This window comes from Anneissia japonica, unplaced genomic scaffold (genome assembly GCF_011630105.1).
Source record: "Anneissia japonica isolate Jap-2015-1 unplaced genomic scaffold, ASM1163010v1 scaffold287736_len1891122_cov214, whole genome shotgun sequence".
Taxonomy (NCBI): Eukaryota; Metazoa; Echinodermata; class Crinoidea; order Comatulida; family Comatulidae; genus Anneissia; species Anneissia japonica.
This window is the reverse complement of record NW_022756106.1, coordinates 151,874-169,515: the sequence shown is the minus strand read 5'-3', so window position 1 is coordinate 169,515 and position 17,642 is coordinate 151,874. Positions and strand designations below refer to the sequence as shown.

General features: G+C 35.4%; 2 protein-coding genes across 3 annotated transcripts; one reads left to right on the top strand and one right to left on the bottom strand.

The window, feature by feature from the left end:
* Positions 1–351: 351 nt before the first annotated feature.
* Positions 352–6,600, bottom strand: LOC117123964 (CDK-activating kinase assembly factor MAT1-like). The gene is made up of 8 exons (XM_033270063.1): positions 6,462–6,600; positions 5,578–5,730; positions 4,629–4,702; positions 4,380–4,423; positions 3,291–3,410; positions 2,811–2,938; positions 1,800–1,948; positions 352–1,586 (listed from the first exon to the last, which is right to left on the bottom strand). The coding sequence occupies exons 1-7, from the start codon at positions 6,545–6,547 to the stop codon at positions 1,801–1,803; spliced, it is 753 nt and encodes a 250-aa protein (XP_033125954.1). The 5' UTR covers positions 6,548–6,600; the 3' UTR covers positions 352–1,586; position 1,800.
* A 212-nt stretch (positions 6,601–6,812) lies between these two features.
* Positions 6,813–16,843, top strand: LOC117123906 (cilia- and flagella-associated protein 36-like). 2 transcript variants are annotated; one of them, XM_033269972.1, is made up of 10 exons: positions 6,813–6,954; positions 8,659–8,723; positions 9,084–9,191; positions 9,648–9,865; positions 9,981–10,125; positions 10,767–10,853; positions 12,019–12,126; positions 12,539–12,772; positions 13,342–13,525; positions 14,084–16,843. In XM_033269972.1, the coding sequence occupies exons 1-10, from the start codon at positions 6,855–6,857 to the stop codon at positions 14,185–14,187; spliced, it is 1,353 nt and encodes a 450-aa protein (XP_033125863.1). In that variant the 5' UTR covers positions 6,813–6,854; the 3' UTR covers positions 14,188–16,843. The 2 variants fall into 2 exon arrangements, with proteins under 2 accessions (XP_033125863.1, XP_033125864.1); XM_033269973.1 differs by lacking the exon at positions 10,767–10,853 and having other exon boundaries at positions 6,826–6,954.
* Positions 16,844–17,642: the final 799 nt, after the last annotated feature.

Sequence of the window (17,642 nt, the reverse complement as noted above, 5' to 3'; positions counted from 1 at the left end):
TTTTGTGAGGACGGAACACTAATTAGGCAAAACAAGTAGACAATATTTTGACTGATAACGAGATGATGTTCCGTTGTTTTGTTAAGTATTGAATTTTCTTTACGATTAATTCATTACTTGCGATAGGTCTATGGATACTATTTTGTTTTTATTGAACGCAGTTCATATGATTCGTGTGACCTCTATGGAAATTACAGTATGCCGTTAGGCGGCGACAGAAATAGGCCTGTTATAGCCTACATTTCAACGATATGTGTGTTTATAATTAATGAAAGGGTGTGGCCGAACATACATTTGTGTTCTTACAAAATTACTATTTGGCAACACTGCAACACATGTTCTCGAGTAAGGAACTGAAAGTCTTGACTTCTAATAGCGCCTGGGTGTTAATTTTTTCTTTTGTAATAAATAAACATTCTAAGATACTTGAGAGCTGTTTCACAAAAAAAAAAAAAAAAAAAAAAATTGGAAGCGCTAATAAGATAGAAATTGTTAAATAACTAGAAATACTTCTTTTACGCTGTGCAGTAAAAGCATAGCATAGTGTGATATTTCTCTGAGAATTAATGAGTAGGAGTTTGAAACCAATCAGTCTTGCCAAATTTTAGTTATCGTGGTATCGAACAATTGAATACACCAGTGACAACATAAAGAGTATGCAATACAAACACAAGTAGGAAATTTTTTGGTTAAATAATTAGGTTATATAGTGTGTGTTAATTTCTTTCATTTGCGTAAATTTGTGTGATAACTTCTTTGCGACTAATATAATATATTTTAATATCATGTGTGTAATAATTTTTGCATCAACGTAAATGATGTTTATGTACACTACTGGTTGTGTATAATTACCATAAAGTGTATCTTATCTTATCTTGAATTGATTTTTGAATCAAAATCAATAATCATTCAGATCTGCAAGATTTGAGCGAAGTGAGCCCTTCACAATTTCTATTAGAGCCAACTGTTTCATGATTATTTCTATCTATATTATCTAACAACAGACAAAAATCTTTGAATTTATTCATTCACTATTATGTTTGATTGTAGCCAAAATCAAATTATTATGCAATCATCTTATTATATTTTTCATTCAATATGTGTAGTACAAAATGTTGCAGGCCTCCAAAGCTCTCCAGGTCAACAGAATGAAACAGTCTGCAATTCTGTTTACATAGTTGTCCATCTCATGCTAACTTCTCACGCTTTATGGGTGACACACTCGAAATAAGTTCTGAGATCTTTTCCAGTCAAGTGATAGTAGTTGTAAAGAGATGCTGTAGCAGTTAGCTCTTGAAACCTTCACCATCGGACACAATCTCTTGGGTGGTGTGCAATGATGGATACTTTTCTCGCACTTTAAAACTATTGCAGCTTGATTGCTTCCATTTTTTTACATTCATCTGGTTGGCCCGAAAATCAAGACACTACACTATCATTTGAATAACAGCAAACTGACCACCAAGTCACAATAACCAATTCAAAACATCATAATTTTCCTACCTCAAATGTTTTCTGCCAAATTTCATCAAAACCACCTTCTCTTGAAAACCAAATCACAATTCTTATTTTTCGGACCACAAATCCTAAAATTAAAAGTTGAATCATAAAGTAATGTAACAAACCCAATTAGTCTGAAACTTGAATGTATTTAATGGTTCCAATAATGAAGGTGAACACAACTGAAGGTAAACACAAAGTGTTCCCTGAATGGTTGATAGAGGGCGTATTATTGTCAGTGATTTAGTCTACAGTTTTATATGTTCACAACAGGTAAATGTTCAGAAAGCCAAACTAACATCAGCTGACATCCATTGTTTCTGTGACCTTTGCGGGGAAGAAGAAGAGTCCGCTGAAAGCATCCTGTAGAGCTCTCTGGCAGGCTAATCGATGCGTGTAGCCACCTGCTAAACTGGTTGGAGTTGCTGAACGAACATGCTCCATAAACCTACAATAAAAAAATATATATAGATTTATTTTTCCTCAAAGAAAATTAGAGAAATTTTTAATGATTAAAGTCATTAAATCTAATATTTGGAAGAAAACCCCATTGTTGCATATCATTATGCACCCTAACCCCCTATTTTTGCAGATTTTCTAAATAAGCTAAAGCAGGATGATGGTTCTATGACCAAAGAGTAAAGAATGGCAAGAGGTCTGACTGCCCTAATTTTGTACTGCGATGAGATAGGGGGCGCCCTTTAGAATTTAAATAGAGTTCACTTGAAACTCGTCTTTTAAGGACACGCCCATTTGTGACGGTACTTTTTTAAATAGGATTACATTCCAACGAAACCACAAGATTTGGACCTCTTGTAGTTCTATACACTTTGCTATGACTGTCGACCGAAGAATCCACCTCCGGTCTCTGTGAGCGCTTGACAACACAACGCTGTCAATGGCTGTGAGAGCAAATGGTAGTCTGAGCAGCGAATGCTTTTGCATAGCTCTGCTGCATACTCTCTGGAATCATGTCGGCCGACTACTGTTGCCTGAATGTGTTCCTGGCTTTAAGTGCATTAAATTAAGCAAATTGAGATATCTTTAGATATGCCAAATAAACAAGTGGAGTATGTTAATTCAACACACATATTATGAGGCACTACTACAATAAATAAGAGACTTCTAAATTTACTATAGACCTTTCAGCTAAGCGCCAACCCTTGGATACTGTTGATAAGGGTCTCAAAGTGTTAAAACTGTTCTGATTGGTCAGTTTTTTAGGTTTATTGACACTCCGGAATGGTTTATTACTTCTACTAAAACATTTTATTTTTTGGAAAATTACAAGCAAATAAAATCCAACTTACCCTTCAGTTTCTAGTTCCTCAGGGTTTGGCGGTACTGGTCCAAGATAATCTACCTCATGATATTCATAAACATAAAGAGGATCTTTGGTTTGAGGCACTGGCATGAAATTACTTTGGAAGCCTCCACCCTACAATTAGAAAATATCAAAAGCATTACTGATAAATTGGTTGTTGATTTACTTAAAATTAAACTTCTCTGCTGCTATTTGCAAATTTTTGGATCCAATAATAAGAGGTTAATTATAGTTGAAAGCAATTTGGTACTTTCTCTTACTGTGTAGAGTGCTATATAAGTAATTTAATATTCAGTAATGCTACATCATTCTCTACAATTACTCGATTCCACAGCATACCTTATTACACACATACATCCCTCTAATAGCTACAACCTATGCTACAGCAAATCTCCACACATAGGTTACTACACCTTCTCTCCACTACTGAAACCCATTTCTACCTTCCCATAGCACCAAGTCTTACCAATTTAGTCCCTGATGAGAACTGTGTGACAGGCCTTTTGACAGGTACAGCTGACTGTTCATTCTTCATCTTGGCCATGTGAGAAGCTAGCACCTGGGAAGCCGGCATCTGTGAGTATGTCTAGAAGATCATATCCTCATTAAACATAGTGTTACTTAACCACTATAGCACCCTCTCATGATTTGATATCTAATATATTAGTCTTCAATAAAAAAAAACATAGGTAGCTTCCCTTGCCCCCTAAATTTTTGAAAAATAAAAATAAATGTCTGAGTGTGTCTTTCTGGCAATCCAGATATACCATATACAAAAAAAATATATACCCATCAGCCCCAACAGGGCTAATGGGTGGCTCTAGGATATGGAGGGGGGCCCCTTGACCTATTTGGTGGGGGAACATATGCCCCTGCCCCCCACCCCTCTCCGCGGGGCCCCTTTATTTTAAGTTCTTGGATCTACTAAATACGTAAGGCATCTATTCACTTCATATTACTATAATAGTCATTAGATTAAACACCTCAAAACACACACAATATAACTTTTATAATTCATAATGTTTCAGGTGGATGTCAACACTTGGGCATTTTGAATGTAAATTGTACCAACTTATATTTGAGAGACAGTGTGAATAAAGTGTCTTGACGAAGGAAATAAGCAAGTAGACAGCCTCAGACACTTATGTTACAGGGGTCCCAGGTCTCCAGCAAGTTGCAGGAGTCTCCACGATATCAGGACAGCCTCCCGCACTCCCGAAAGCAAGCAAGAATTTCACAAAAAATAACCCATCTTTTTGCAAATTTATAATATTTGAATGTTTTTACTACTTTTACCAATTGTCTCACGAAAGCCAGTGGCGATAGATAGAAAATAAATTTAGATGCGTTAAGAAAGCTCATTTAACCATATCTCCCAGAAGTGACTTCTTTTAACTTGGGACCTCTGCTGTTATTACTTGAACCCCAAAATATAAAATCTGATCCGTATGCTTCACACTCAAGAGCATTTATAAGCGTGTGGGAAATAAAACGACAGCGCCACTAACGGAATCAATCAATCAACTATCTTTAATGTCTATAAATAACTCATTACAGCATTGTGTACAAGTACTACACTGCTGACACCGCAAAACCCACCTTAAACAAGAAGTCAATAAGGCTGAATAATCCTATTATGGCTGTTGAAATTGTAAACATCTTGAGTTTGCAATCCGTTATTTGCTTTTGCTGTGATGTTACACTCTTATATGACCTCCTTAGAAATCTATCTGCTGTCCCCTCTTGACAGAAGGTGATACAATATTTGTTTGATTCACAATTATTCAATGAGTATGATACTTACTAATAGTTTCAACCATTTCTAAATAATCATTATATAGTCTAAGATCCTCAAAGTCATCTTCTTGCTTGTTGAAACTAGGATAAAATTTAAAGACATAAATAATAATAAACACATTATTTAAAATGCAATAATTACAAATAAAATGTTTCTTTGGACATCCTGTTTTTTACTTTCACAAGTCTTTTAGAAAATTCTACAGGTTTTTCATTCATCTTTTTAAACAATTAAGCAATGAGTATGCTAAGGGTATGTGGCTCTCACATGTGTCTAACTTGTAGCCTTCTTTGTTTAAAAAAATGTGGCCTCATCTTCATCTTTTTTGGGATGAAAAACATGTTATTTATTTAATTTGGTCTTATGTCTATTCTGTTAATAAGTATCCGCTGTAGGCCAATCATACTGTAGGAGTGATATTTTACGTTGACAAATACTTCAAAAAAAAATTTGCAAGTGATTCGGGTGGGAATCGAACCATGACCTTCAGATAACTAGCCTGGTGTCATAACCACTAGACCACTGAGCTTGAGCTAGGTGACTAGTGTTAAATCGGATCCACTGTATGATGGCAATTAGAAAGCTCTGCCCACACTATTACAATTTATGTAAAAAATATACCTGTGATTTCCTCATTTGTGTGTTAATTATATCATGATGTGGCAATATGAGATAATCACATAAATCTGTCACAAACAAGTCTGTCCACACTATCATGTTTTATGTGAAAAATATATTTATAAAATCACACAAGTTTATCACATACAATAAAACTTAATGGGAACACAGCCTTATAGGCTTTGCACAAATATGTACATTTGTTTGTTATAGCACAAATAAATTGAAAGAACCATTAGAATGTACTTTAATCATGTAAAAGGCATGTTAATCATGTAAATGGCAACAGATAGGCCCATACGGTAATACAATTAAAGAACTGTTTTATTAAACGTACTCCTTTAGAATTCTTTTCCTGATGTCTACATCTTTCTCGATTGCTGAATCTTCAAACTGCTGGAGTCGAAATTGATTTCTCCTGAGTGCGGTGTTGCATTGAGGGCATACTCCAGATTGACGGGCGAACAGTAATGACACGCAATTTTCACATCTGCAATATTAATTATGTTACTGCACTGATATGGCATTAAAAAACATTTTTGCATGCAACTTGTTGAAAACTAAAGAGAAATTATGATCTTAAAAAATACCAATTCAATACTATAGAAAGTAAAGTAAATGAAAATTCAAAACAATCAAACACTAGGACAATCAGACCAGTGGTCTAGCACACTTCAGGGGAATAAGCTGCACTGGTGGCGCCAGAGGTGGGGGGGGGGCAGGGCATTCCCCGTCAGACAGGCCTGGACCCTTGTCGTCCGATGCATGACTACGTTGACCATCAAAATAAAAAAAAATAATAATAATATTCCTATTCCAATAACGTTGACTACCAATCCCTCATATTGTGGTGTGAAAAAAGCACACTTTATTTAAACCATACGTCGGACACCTTGTTTGTAGGCAAATTTCTGGCACCACCTGTGATAAGCTGTCCGACACGGGATTATATTTCATTAGCGCCGATTTTTAGCTTCAGGGCTATCCTGTGACCCGGGACCGTACCTTACCTGTGCTGCTGTCCAGTCCTTTTCCTGGTGGTTGGTAGGGCTAGGCCTACCTACGCTACCCAGCTAGGCCTAGAGGCTCTACTACTACTAGGCCTATCTACTACTACTAGGCCTACTAGAGGCTGGTCAGTGTTGCCGGGGCCTAGCTAGCCTGGTGCTATTTTGAACCGTTTATATTAAACTAATTATACACAACTACCTAAAAACTCACAAAGAATGTCCGCACACATTTACCATCAATTTCAATGATGGGTTTAAATATTTCGTTGTTTTACAGCGAGGGCACACCTGCTCCATACCGATATATGGCCTGTTCCACACCTCACGTTTTTCACGGTTTCTCTTCAGTCTTCACAATATAGGTAAATACCCAGTGTTGGTTGAAAAGTTCACTTTGAACCACAGGGCTATTTTTATAATATTATAATATTAGATTAATTGTATTTAAATTACAATACATTTATTACTAAATCAAATGTAAAAATATTTCTATAAATTAGACTTATGAATTTATAAAACATAGGAAAATTATTGGATGAATTTTTATCTACAGCCGTTTTGCTTTTTCAATCCAGCCACAAGGTTTCTTAGTTCCAGATAAACAATGGCGTCGGAAGATTGGATTCCTGATACAATTGTAGGATTCCTGAATAGTCCGGTATGGACTGTTCCTATTATGACGTTTATCGAGGAGAAATGTCTAGGTATGTTGTAGTAAATGAATATGCATTTATATTAGCGTTTAGTATCTTTGCACTGTTGCTATGGTATGATAAACTTTGTTCTCAGTTCAGCTTAGAGGCCTATGCTGATGACAGTGTAAAAAATAGGCTCTTCGTAGTCTGAGCATGCGCCTAAACTTATTGTCTCAGAGGTGTATTATTATTCAGTAATGGTCCTGTGCATGTCTACCTCCAATTTATTACAAGGGTGTAATATTAAACTGTAAATAAAATAAACTAAAAACATTCCAGTTGTGCAGCCTAGGCCTACATGTTTAAATGAGTTAATGAATCGATGCATTTTTTGAAATACTAAATGTTATCGATTGTTAGGGCACATAGATAGAAACAAATTATTAGTATCACTTTTTCTTAATTTTTTTTTTTTTTTTTGGAGTGGGGTGGGAAGGTGGGATTATACCTGGGGATTTCTGTGTGTATGTGGCAGATGCATTTAATAATAATAATAATAATAATAGTGTAGTTTTATATAGCGCACATCCATCTAATGTAAGATGCTCAGGGCGCTTGAAATGTGGACTAGGAACTCGACCAATGACTTTCTTCGCCCCTAAGGGTCCCTTCGTGTCTGTGCTACCCGGTAACCCGGTACCAGCAACTCTCGTCGTCCACCACAGGGGATGTCTGTTCCAGTACACAGGGGTAACCCCCTACTCGTCTCGAAGGATGTACTGGGTTCTTTATAGTGCACACGAGCCATTGTATACACTGGGCCTACGGTTTATATAGTCCTTATCCGAGAAGACTTGTTCTACCACCAGAACCATAGGCAAGCGTGCCGTTCGAACCAGCGCCGATATTATGGCTATAGCTTGCGGCGTCCCTGCTAACCGCTCGGCCATTCGACCTCACCAAAAATAAATAACTGCCCTATGATTCAATGGCCTATCCAAAACTAGGCCTATATTCTGGTGAAAAAATCAGATATTACTCAAGCATCAAAGTGAAGGGAACACACCTTAATTATAATTATATAGTAGGCACATGCGCCTAGGCTTTGTCTTTACCTCGAGCTAGGCCAGCCTTTGCCTAAACTTTCTTGATGTCGTAGGTTAGTTTTTGCCCAACAACAGCCAATTCAACCAAACACTCCAATCACAAGCAAAACTGCCAACTTGTAATGCATTATACGAGTTATTTTTAGCAGCGAGAGTCTCTGTGGAATATGGGCATCTACACGCTGTGAATTAACGATCTGATCAGCCTACTGGGCGGGTCTCTTTTGGGACGGACTGCGGTGTTGTCTATTTTTAACAGCAGCTAGCAAGCTGTTTATTTTTAGCGACAGTAAACAAGTTTAAAGAATGGGCTTTGCATTTTCAACTTTACGGCGATCCCAATGTCTGATCTAATCAATTGGAAGAGTTTGAAATCGGCTAAATTTGAGCCAGTTCCTTTATACTCTGTGAGCATTTGTTTTTTGCAAAGTTGTTTTTATGCAGTTAAAATAAATTATTCGAAAAAAAAATTAATAAAAAAATTTTTCAAAATAAAATTATTCCCGCATCAATATTTCTAAAGTTTTTGATATGGGCTGGAGTGATAATCTAATGCATTTTTCTATTTGCTCTTACTTAATGTGGTTGAAGTTTGCTTTCAAGCAGTGACATAGTCCAATATGATATTACTGTATAATGATTTCAACTTCTATTTATTTATTTGCAGTGTTTGACCCATCAGAAGAGAACAAACTAGAATATACTGAAATACATAATAGGTACAAAGAGCTGGTAGGTATTTTAATCTTTGTATGAATAAGTAGTAAATATAATTTACTATTTTATTACCCATTCAATGTTTAATATCCAGATAATTATTACACATTATTATAATTAAAATAAAGTTATTGAAAACATTGTTTTTGCATTGATTTCCATTATGCTGAGGAAAGGTTTAACTCATAAAGACACGACTTCACAGTATTGAGATGAATTGAGAATCATTGTTTGTGACCTTTCCTAACTTAAAGAAATAGGTAGACACCTTCATATTAAAAGCATGCATTTAATCAATGCATGAGCATGTCTTAGGTAGGGGCTGTCTCTTATACACATCTAGATGTGTATAAGAGACAGTATCAATGTCGTTAGGTTGAATACCTGTTGGAGAGTTTCATTGAAGATCTTCAAATTGATGCAGCTTCTTTTGTGGAAGCTTGTAAAAATGCTCAGGATCCTGGTACGTCAGAGGCCAATTTGGTGAGTCACAATAAAGACAGCAGTGGGGCTTGTCAAATTTATCTGAGGGTTCAGTACAGTAATTGTTCGACAGAAGCACGTAATATGTGAGAGCGATGCTTATTGCACAATGGTACCAATACCGGTACCATGTGCCCTATGGTACCAATACCGGTACCATGTGCCCTATATATTTGACTTGTTGCAACAATTGTATTAATAATTTTGTGGAATATGTAATAGTTTCTCAGTATGAAAAGGCGTAACATGTGTTCTCGATTAAGTGTCGCACCCTTTATTCAAAACCAAATATATCTTTAATAAGCACAGCAGCACTTACTAAGAGCGGCACTTACAGAAATAGTTCATGTTAGATGTAGTGCTTATTTCAGAGTGGTGCAATTGGAGAGCCTGCAATTTTTACATCATTCACAGTATATTCTTTAACTTTATTATTACTACTTTTCATTCATTTAGCCTCTGTTTGAACAAGTGATGGCGGCTCAAAGTTTTCCCGTGTTTAAGACCCTGATGGTACAAAAAAACATTGAGCTGGAGCTGCAGGCCCTGAGACTGATTCAGAAATGTAATGGTGTCATTCCAGCAGCGCTTTGTCCGGATCAAGACACCTCGGCCGACTTACATCAAGCGAGGATCTTTGACGATGATGAAGAGCTTATGAGGAAAATTATGAAGTAAACATTTTTTTAATTTTTTTATTTTTATTTTGTAGGTGAATTAAATAGTTATCATTAAATTTTGATTGGTTGATTATTTGATTAATTAATTGATATTTTAAATTACTAATAGGCAGTCTGAAGATGAGTACAAACAACAACAGGCCAGCAAGGCAGGTGCCATTGATAGTACTTTAGAGAATGTGTTAGCAACAAGTAAAGCTGAAGCAGAACGACTGCAAAAGGAGAAGAAAAAGGAAGAAGATATCATGAAAAAGGTGAGGAAAAAGAGTGTTCGAATCATGTTGGATCCAGAATCTGTAACATGAGCATTGTTTGTAGTAATGTCAGTGGTAACTCTGCGGTGAACACTGTGGTAATACTGTCATGAGCACTGTGGTAATACTGTCGTGAGCACTGTGGTATTTTCCCCTAACTCTTTCCTAATGAAAATTTGTGTATTGTTTTTGTGTCATTTGCCTGAGGAGTGGGGGAGGGCTATAGACACTTAGCTATCATCTCACTTGTAAGTTGTGAGAGTAAATCCTGTTGGAAGAATGATGGGATGCATCATAATCTATAGGAAAAAAACCCTACAAAATACAATGCCATGCTTATAGTAGATAAGACATGTCCTAGAAAGAACTAAGAAGTCAACAATATGTTGTACATTTATTCAAGTTAATTGCAAACACAGAAAGCATAGATAGGTTATGAGACAAATAAAAAAATTTCAAGCAGTAGACAAATGCACCGGCTTAGAGCCTGTTTTTTATTATGATTTAGTGAGGAAGAAAAAATATGTACCACTCTCAATCTCGGTGCACTCAAGTATTATGTGAAAAATATGTGTGATAAATCTGGGTGGGGTGCTAGTCGAGTTTCACAGCTTATTTTAATGATCATTGCTATTCACAAGGTAACAGAGGAAAGCAAAGTACAAGAGCTGCTAAGGCAGAGAACATTTGAACACATTGAACAAATGGATTTACTTGCTGTAGAAAAGGTAGACACCTTCATATTAAAAGCATGCATTTAATCAATGCATGAGCATGTCTTAGGTAGGGGTATCAATAAAAGAAGCTTAATTTGTTATGAATCCACTTCTCTATTTTTCTAAACTTTATAATCCATCTTGCATGTACTGAATTGGGAATTCTAATTATTAAATTGTAATTAATTATCTAATTTTTCACATACTTAAATAGATTGTATGAAAAATTAGATAATAAAATAATAATTAAAAAATTAATAAAATAAATTTCTTGTTTATTATCTGATTTTTCATATTTTTCTCTACCTTTTCATTAGCCCTATCTAGACTATTAATTTTGTTTGACAAAAATCTGTTCATTATGTGATGTCATCATGACCATATTTGTCACACGTTTTGTCAAATAATATTTGATAGTAAGGGGGCTTTATAGTGTAGCATGAGTTTCCTTCCTGTTTTTAAAGGTTTTGATCAATCTTAAGGCCAACTCAGACAGCATCGTACGACGCAGTACGAATCTGGATTTTTTTTGCAAAACTATTTGCTAAATGAGAAAGCAAAATTTTGTTTTAATTTTTTTCCGTCCTCTGACAATCATTAAAACAAGGCATACAAAAGGTCTCTCCTTAGAGGTCTATATAAAAACGGAATATTCCAAATTATTTTACAATAATGCACACTGACTAATTCAGATCTACCAAAAGAAGGACAATGCTGGGACCTCAGCAATATGGGTGTTTGTTGCAACTAATGCTTCTAACCTCTGGAGAATGCTACTGCCTCACATAGAGTGTGTTTTATATTCTTACTTGGCAAGAGACAATAATTACAAATAATTGTTATTATTGTTTTTTGTTCAGCTTCTCTTTGGTATAATTTGCCAGCTGATTTATTTTCAATTACCTTTCATCTTGGAAGTATTAAATCTTGTCTTCTTAAATATCCTAACTTCTTACCTTGAGTGGCCCTTGGCCTTGTGTGGGGTGACTAAACATAAAAAAATAATTACATGCATATTTTCATTAAATCATTATGTGGAGGTGTCTAGCATGGTATGTGTTATGTCAACTTGAAACTTATTATTATTGCTATAATAATCTCTCTGTTGGTTTGCAAAAGGAATCTTTTCCTTGGCCTCATATTATAAAGAACCTCATTTTTAATTGGTTTATAATAGGTTTTGCAAATGTCCCTTGATGATGATGAAATGAAGGCAGCGAAAGCAACAGTAGCATCCCAGTCTTCTTTGGATGGTCTTCCGAAGATTTCCCCAAGTGAACAAAAGGTAGGAATTAGTAACAAAGGTGGCAAGTGTGCATGTTTTAAGTGTCTGTGTCCATTTCCATAATAAAGAAAACTGTTTATTTATATGCGCATTAATATATATTAATATATATAAAAGGCCGTAAAGATATAAGTGAATTAGTGTGTAAGAGTGTAGTGGTCTAGTAGGGCTGTAAACTGTCAATCAAACTTCAGGAGTTTCTGAGCCTGACATTTGTTGTTGCCTTGTGCTGGGCATATTTTTTATGATGTTGTACAGATTCGTGCAACATGGCTCGGATACTCCTGAAATAAGTGGGATGGTTGGGTATTGTACGTACATGATTTTATTTGTTCAGTAACCATTCTGTATGAATACACAAAATTCCAAAAAATACTGATCATATATAATGTTTATATCATTTGTCCATCAGAAATCCAGTTCTGATTTAAAGAAAAAGAAATCACCATCTCACAAATCTCCACCAGCCCCATCGAAAGGTACGTCAAGCCAGAAGGTTGCAGCCCCCTCCACTTCCAGCAAGGCTCAAGCATCTACAGGCAAAGCTCCTCCTTCCAGTAAGAGTGGTAGCGATGCTGCTGCCAGTTGGCTTGATAGTGCCAGGGCAGAAGCGGCAGCAGCCTCCTCCACCAAGTCAGAATGTACGGTAAGTCAGGACAGTATGCAGTAGCATATTCATGCTGTGAATACTTATTGAGCTAGCCTTCTTGTCACAAGCATACCAGCATTATGTGTGATATTCATGCAGCTATATGAATTTAAAATCAACATACAGCACAAGTCCGTAGCCAGGGGGTTCAAAAGAACCCCCCCCCCCCCCCCCCCCCCCCCACTTTTCCAGAAATGCCAAGCTAATTGACTTTTTAGTCCACACATTGTTTCTAGTAGTCACTAATACAATAAAGATACAATATGAATTCCCTCCAGGCAGTTTTGATAATAAGGGTTATTCCATTTTTAAACAAGGTAGAATTTCTTCTTGATATTTATGAGTGTTAAACATAAAAATTTAGTTGATTTCAACACGAAATGATTCAGAATCGGTCAAAGCTGTTTTTCCCTGGGCCATGCACATGAACAAATGGTATTAAAAATATACATATTTTTTAATAAAACATTAATATATATATTTTGTAAAAGTATCATCATTATTAAGTTAGATTATAATTATGCTCTAAGTCTTTTTTTTAATATTATTATTCTGTGTTTATACAGAGCACCACACCAGCATCTGAAGCAGCAGAGTTGAAGAAAAGAGAAGAGTACTTGAAACAGCAAAGGGATCGTTTAATGGCTATGAAGAAGAAAGAACGAGAAAAGTCACTTAATGACTTTTCAAAAAAAGAAGAATCCAAAACTAGGCCAAATTCGTCCATGGCTGCAAAAAATGCCACTTCAGGTGCGTTCAGTTTTTTTTTTGTTCTTTAATTCTGTTTGTTTTTGACTTTCCTCATGCTTGCCTATTTCATGATGGAACAATGCTTTTTAAACAAAGTTATTGAGGCTTCTGAGTTGTTTTTGTTTTGAAAAAATAATTTTTTAATCTCACAGGATTTGTAACCAGGACTTTGATCTATGATGAACTGGCACCTGTATTTTGATAACTAAACTCTCTGTCCACACTATCAAATTTTCTTTGACAAAAAAACTGTTGTATGCCCATATATGGTCATGATGTTCCTATATATGGTCATTATGTGATGTCATCATGACCATATTTAGGCATGTCACATGTTTTTGTCAAATAAAATGTGATAGTCTGCACAGGGCTTAATAGGATTGAGTGATGAAAGTGAATTTATGTTTTTAAAAACAAAGGCAGAAGCGTCAAGGAATTCTTTTATAACCATTTCCAAGATCAGAAGCTAGAACTGATGGACAGCAGCTTTATTATTGACAGTTTAAAGCATTAAAAATGTTTTTTTTTGTTTTGTTTTTGTTTTTTGTTTTTTTTTAGGCGAAGTGCAAGTGAAAAGCAGTGATGAAGCAGCTGAGAACAAGAAGATGAAAATGAGAATGGCACTAGCTCAGCGGCTTAAGAAAGAAGTTATACAAAAATAAGTGCAATGAACTTATCGGGAAGTTGCAAATATCAACACATAATGTAATGATGTCCGTATGTATTAATGATTACTGTAGATATGTAGAGTTTCACCTTGAGGGACTGTTTGTCGGTTTCACAATTGTCTGATGATGACGGTCCTATAATGCTTTCTTAAACCTTTCTCCATTCCGTTCAATCATTTGGTTATTGTTGTCAAGGTCCTACAAAACGACGGCGGTAACACACATTTGTAAGCTTGTGTTTATAGGACATGCACACATTTCTTACCCACCTATTGAATATCATGTTCTGATTGGGTGATTGTTAAGATTGATTGACATTCCTGAATGGTCTATTAACACTTTGCCCGCCAAAAACGGAGATCTCCGTGTTTGGTAACGTAACGCTTGACCGCTAAACACAGAGGTTTTTAACATGTTTTTGCGTGTTTTTTTTACAGAATCCGATAGATGGGGTAATTACCGACATGGTACTAACAATTTTTAACACTATATTCATTCTGGATCTTTGGTATTTCACTGTTTGTTTGTTACATTAGCGTAGAACGGTATTGATTTACTTTCACAAAATCGCAATTATCTCAGCTTCGTTGTGCAAAATTGCGTATAAATCTCCAAAAAGTGAGTCATTTTCATTTTACTGTTACGGGTCACAGATTGTGCTTAGAATAAAGTGTTTGGTACCATTGTAAAGCTAAAATGTTTGTAGTTCTTGTAGTATTCACTACATGTCAATCTGATCACATACGCACTCTCAACGAGCTTCGGAAAAGTGTTAAAATTTGCTAAGAAGTCTAGCGGTGGCTGATACTATTTTTTTCAAACTCCTGGCGGTTAGAGTGTTAATAAGTGTTGCTCCTATACTCAGTTTCTACAATGAGTAAATTGTTAACATAATTCATATTTTTTTTAATTTGATATCAATTTGTTACATTATAGATGGATGTGAATTATGAAAATATACCAAATGAGGATAGTAAAAATGTATTAATGATGATCAAATTCCTGTATGATCTATGCTCAAACCATAAAACTCGTATGTTTTTTAAAAACTTTTTAGCAAATTACAGCAAGGAAATGACATAGCCTGTACATAAAACTGTTTTATTTATAATTACAAAATGAAACAAAAATTTAAAATATGACAAAATTTTCATTCCAAAATGGCATTTATTACTTTTTACTACATTGACTTCTCGTTAATGTACTATTTCTTTTTATTGTTCAATTTAGTACTTTAAAAACATTATAGAACTTCCGAAAGTGCCTGGGAAGGAAAAGAAGAAATATAATAAAATAATTGACATAATTATCAGAATACAGTACCTTTATGTCATTTTGGATTCAACTTAGGCAAGTTCAATTAATTAAAAATATATATAAAAGTATGACAGTAATTGCAGTTTCTATAGTATATTTTTGTTATTTGTATCTCTTGTTATGTATGATTATTATAATTAGTGTTGTTATGTTGTATTCTCATTATCTTTGTTTATTATGTTGATATAGTTTTTTAATTATTATTATAATAATAGTAGTAGAATAGTATTGTCAGAAACACTGACTGTAAATTTTTAACACAATACACCTTGATTATGTGTTGAATTAATACTTAAGAAATGTTTCGTTTTTATATACAGTATATCATTGGAAAAAAGGCTAATTTGCCATTCTTAGTCAGATTTATTCCCACTTAATTCAGATGGATTAAAATCATTAGTTTACTGGTACCTCCAAAATTAATGCAAACCGATGCAATCCCTACTGTGAGAATTATAGCTCCCGCATCTGTAGAATATTACACTTTTACACTATCAAACCAATACAAACACCGGTGACACTGGAGCCAAACCCCATTTACGCTTGACGAAGAAACTGCGGGATGATCCCGGTCGCACCCATTTACACTTTACAACGATAATCGGCTGAGCTAGTTTTTAGGAAAACTAGCTCATTATTTTGCAATCAAGTTTAGTTCGCAGGGGGAAAACATAATTTATTTGAACACTAAAAATCAAATTAATTTCTAAACAAAAATACAATCTAAAGCAATAAAATATAACTTGCATTTATCTAAATACTACATTCAAACTATACAAATAGTTTGTAATAGTAATATTACAAAAAGAAACTGAATAATTGTAATGAAAGTGGATGATTAAAATGCTGGTTTGTTTAAGTTGGGACTGTTCACACTGTGTGTTCCGACGTCGACAGGACTATCACGGAAAAGCTTCGTTGTGGTCGTTGACGTTCACCCAACTCCGGTGTATTGACAATGGTGGAGTAAAAGCGGGTTTACTCCAGAGTGCTGCTGATAGTGTAAAATGGGAATATGTTCTGTACAGATCCAAAATTCACCATTCAAGGATTGAAATCTTCTCTAGTACAAGTCTATCTTTTATGCAGCTTTGAAGGAAAACAAAGGAACTATGTTTATGCATACCTTTAGGGTTTGCGATCCATCAGAGATGGATTGATCCATCTAAGGGTGTTCTCTCTTGTGATGATTGGAATATTGTTGCTTTATCTGGTAACTACTGTATACACAAAATAGTTTAGGCTGAATCACCTTGAATGTTAAATGTACTTCACAAAAAAAAAATGCTTATGTTGTACTTGTCAAATAATAAATCTTGTCGTATTACATTAAGGGATTTTGATTTTCTTTCAATTTAAATAAACCTTAAAGCCCAGATCCTATTATAGGATCTGTGCCTAAAGTGTTTGAACCTACCAGGTACTCACTTGTACACCTGGGTGGAGAGAGATAACTGTAGGTAAAGAGCCTTGCCTGAGGACACGAGCAGAGTGATTGAACCTCTGGCCTCAAGGTTAGAAAGCAAAATTGCAACTGCTCCACCAACAGCAACAGGGTTTGAGCAACACATGTTCATGTTACCTGTTATATTTTATAGAGGAAACTTCCTTTCAGTTAACAAAATCCTTTTTTCCCTGGTCATTGGTCCCAATACACTAGTATCGGTGCATTAGCATGTAAACCTACCTGAAACCTTGGCTTATCTAGGGTCCCCCATTTAAAATGTCATCATCATCGAGCTCCCCCACACCACCTTGTTCCCCTGTCAGACTCCTAAAAAATCACTGCCAGGCACCCACTTATACTCTTGGGTGCAGAGAAACAATGCAGATGAAGTGCTTTGCTTGGTGAAATACACACTAAGGATCAAAACTCTGACCTCGGGAAATTAAACCGTCGCCGCTTCGCCAATCCACTTCTCATAATACAAAAGACGCTATATCTTTAAAATATTGTACCAAAGATACTAGAAATACAAGTTCTCCACACAAAAAAAGTGTTCCACTGAAATGCATGGTGGGAATACAGACAATGGGATGCCCCCTACAGCTGGATCTAAAAAAACTTCTGCCAAACTTTCGTTACCAAGTCGTCGCGTATTTTATTGTCAATTCTCAATTAAAAAATTGTA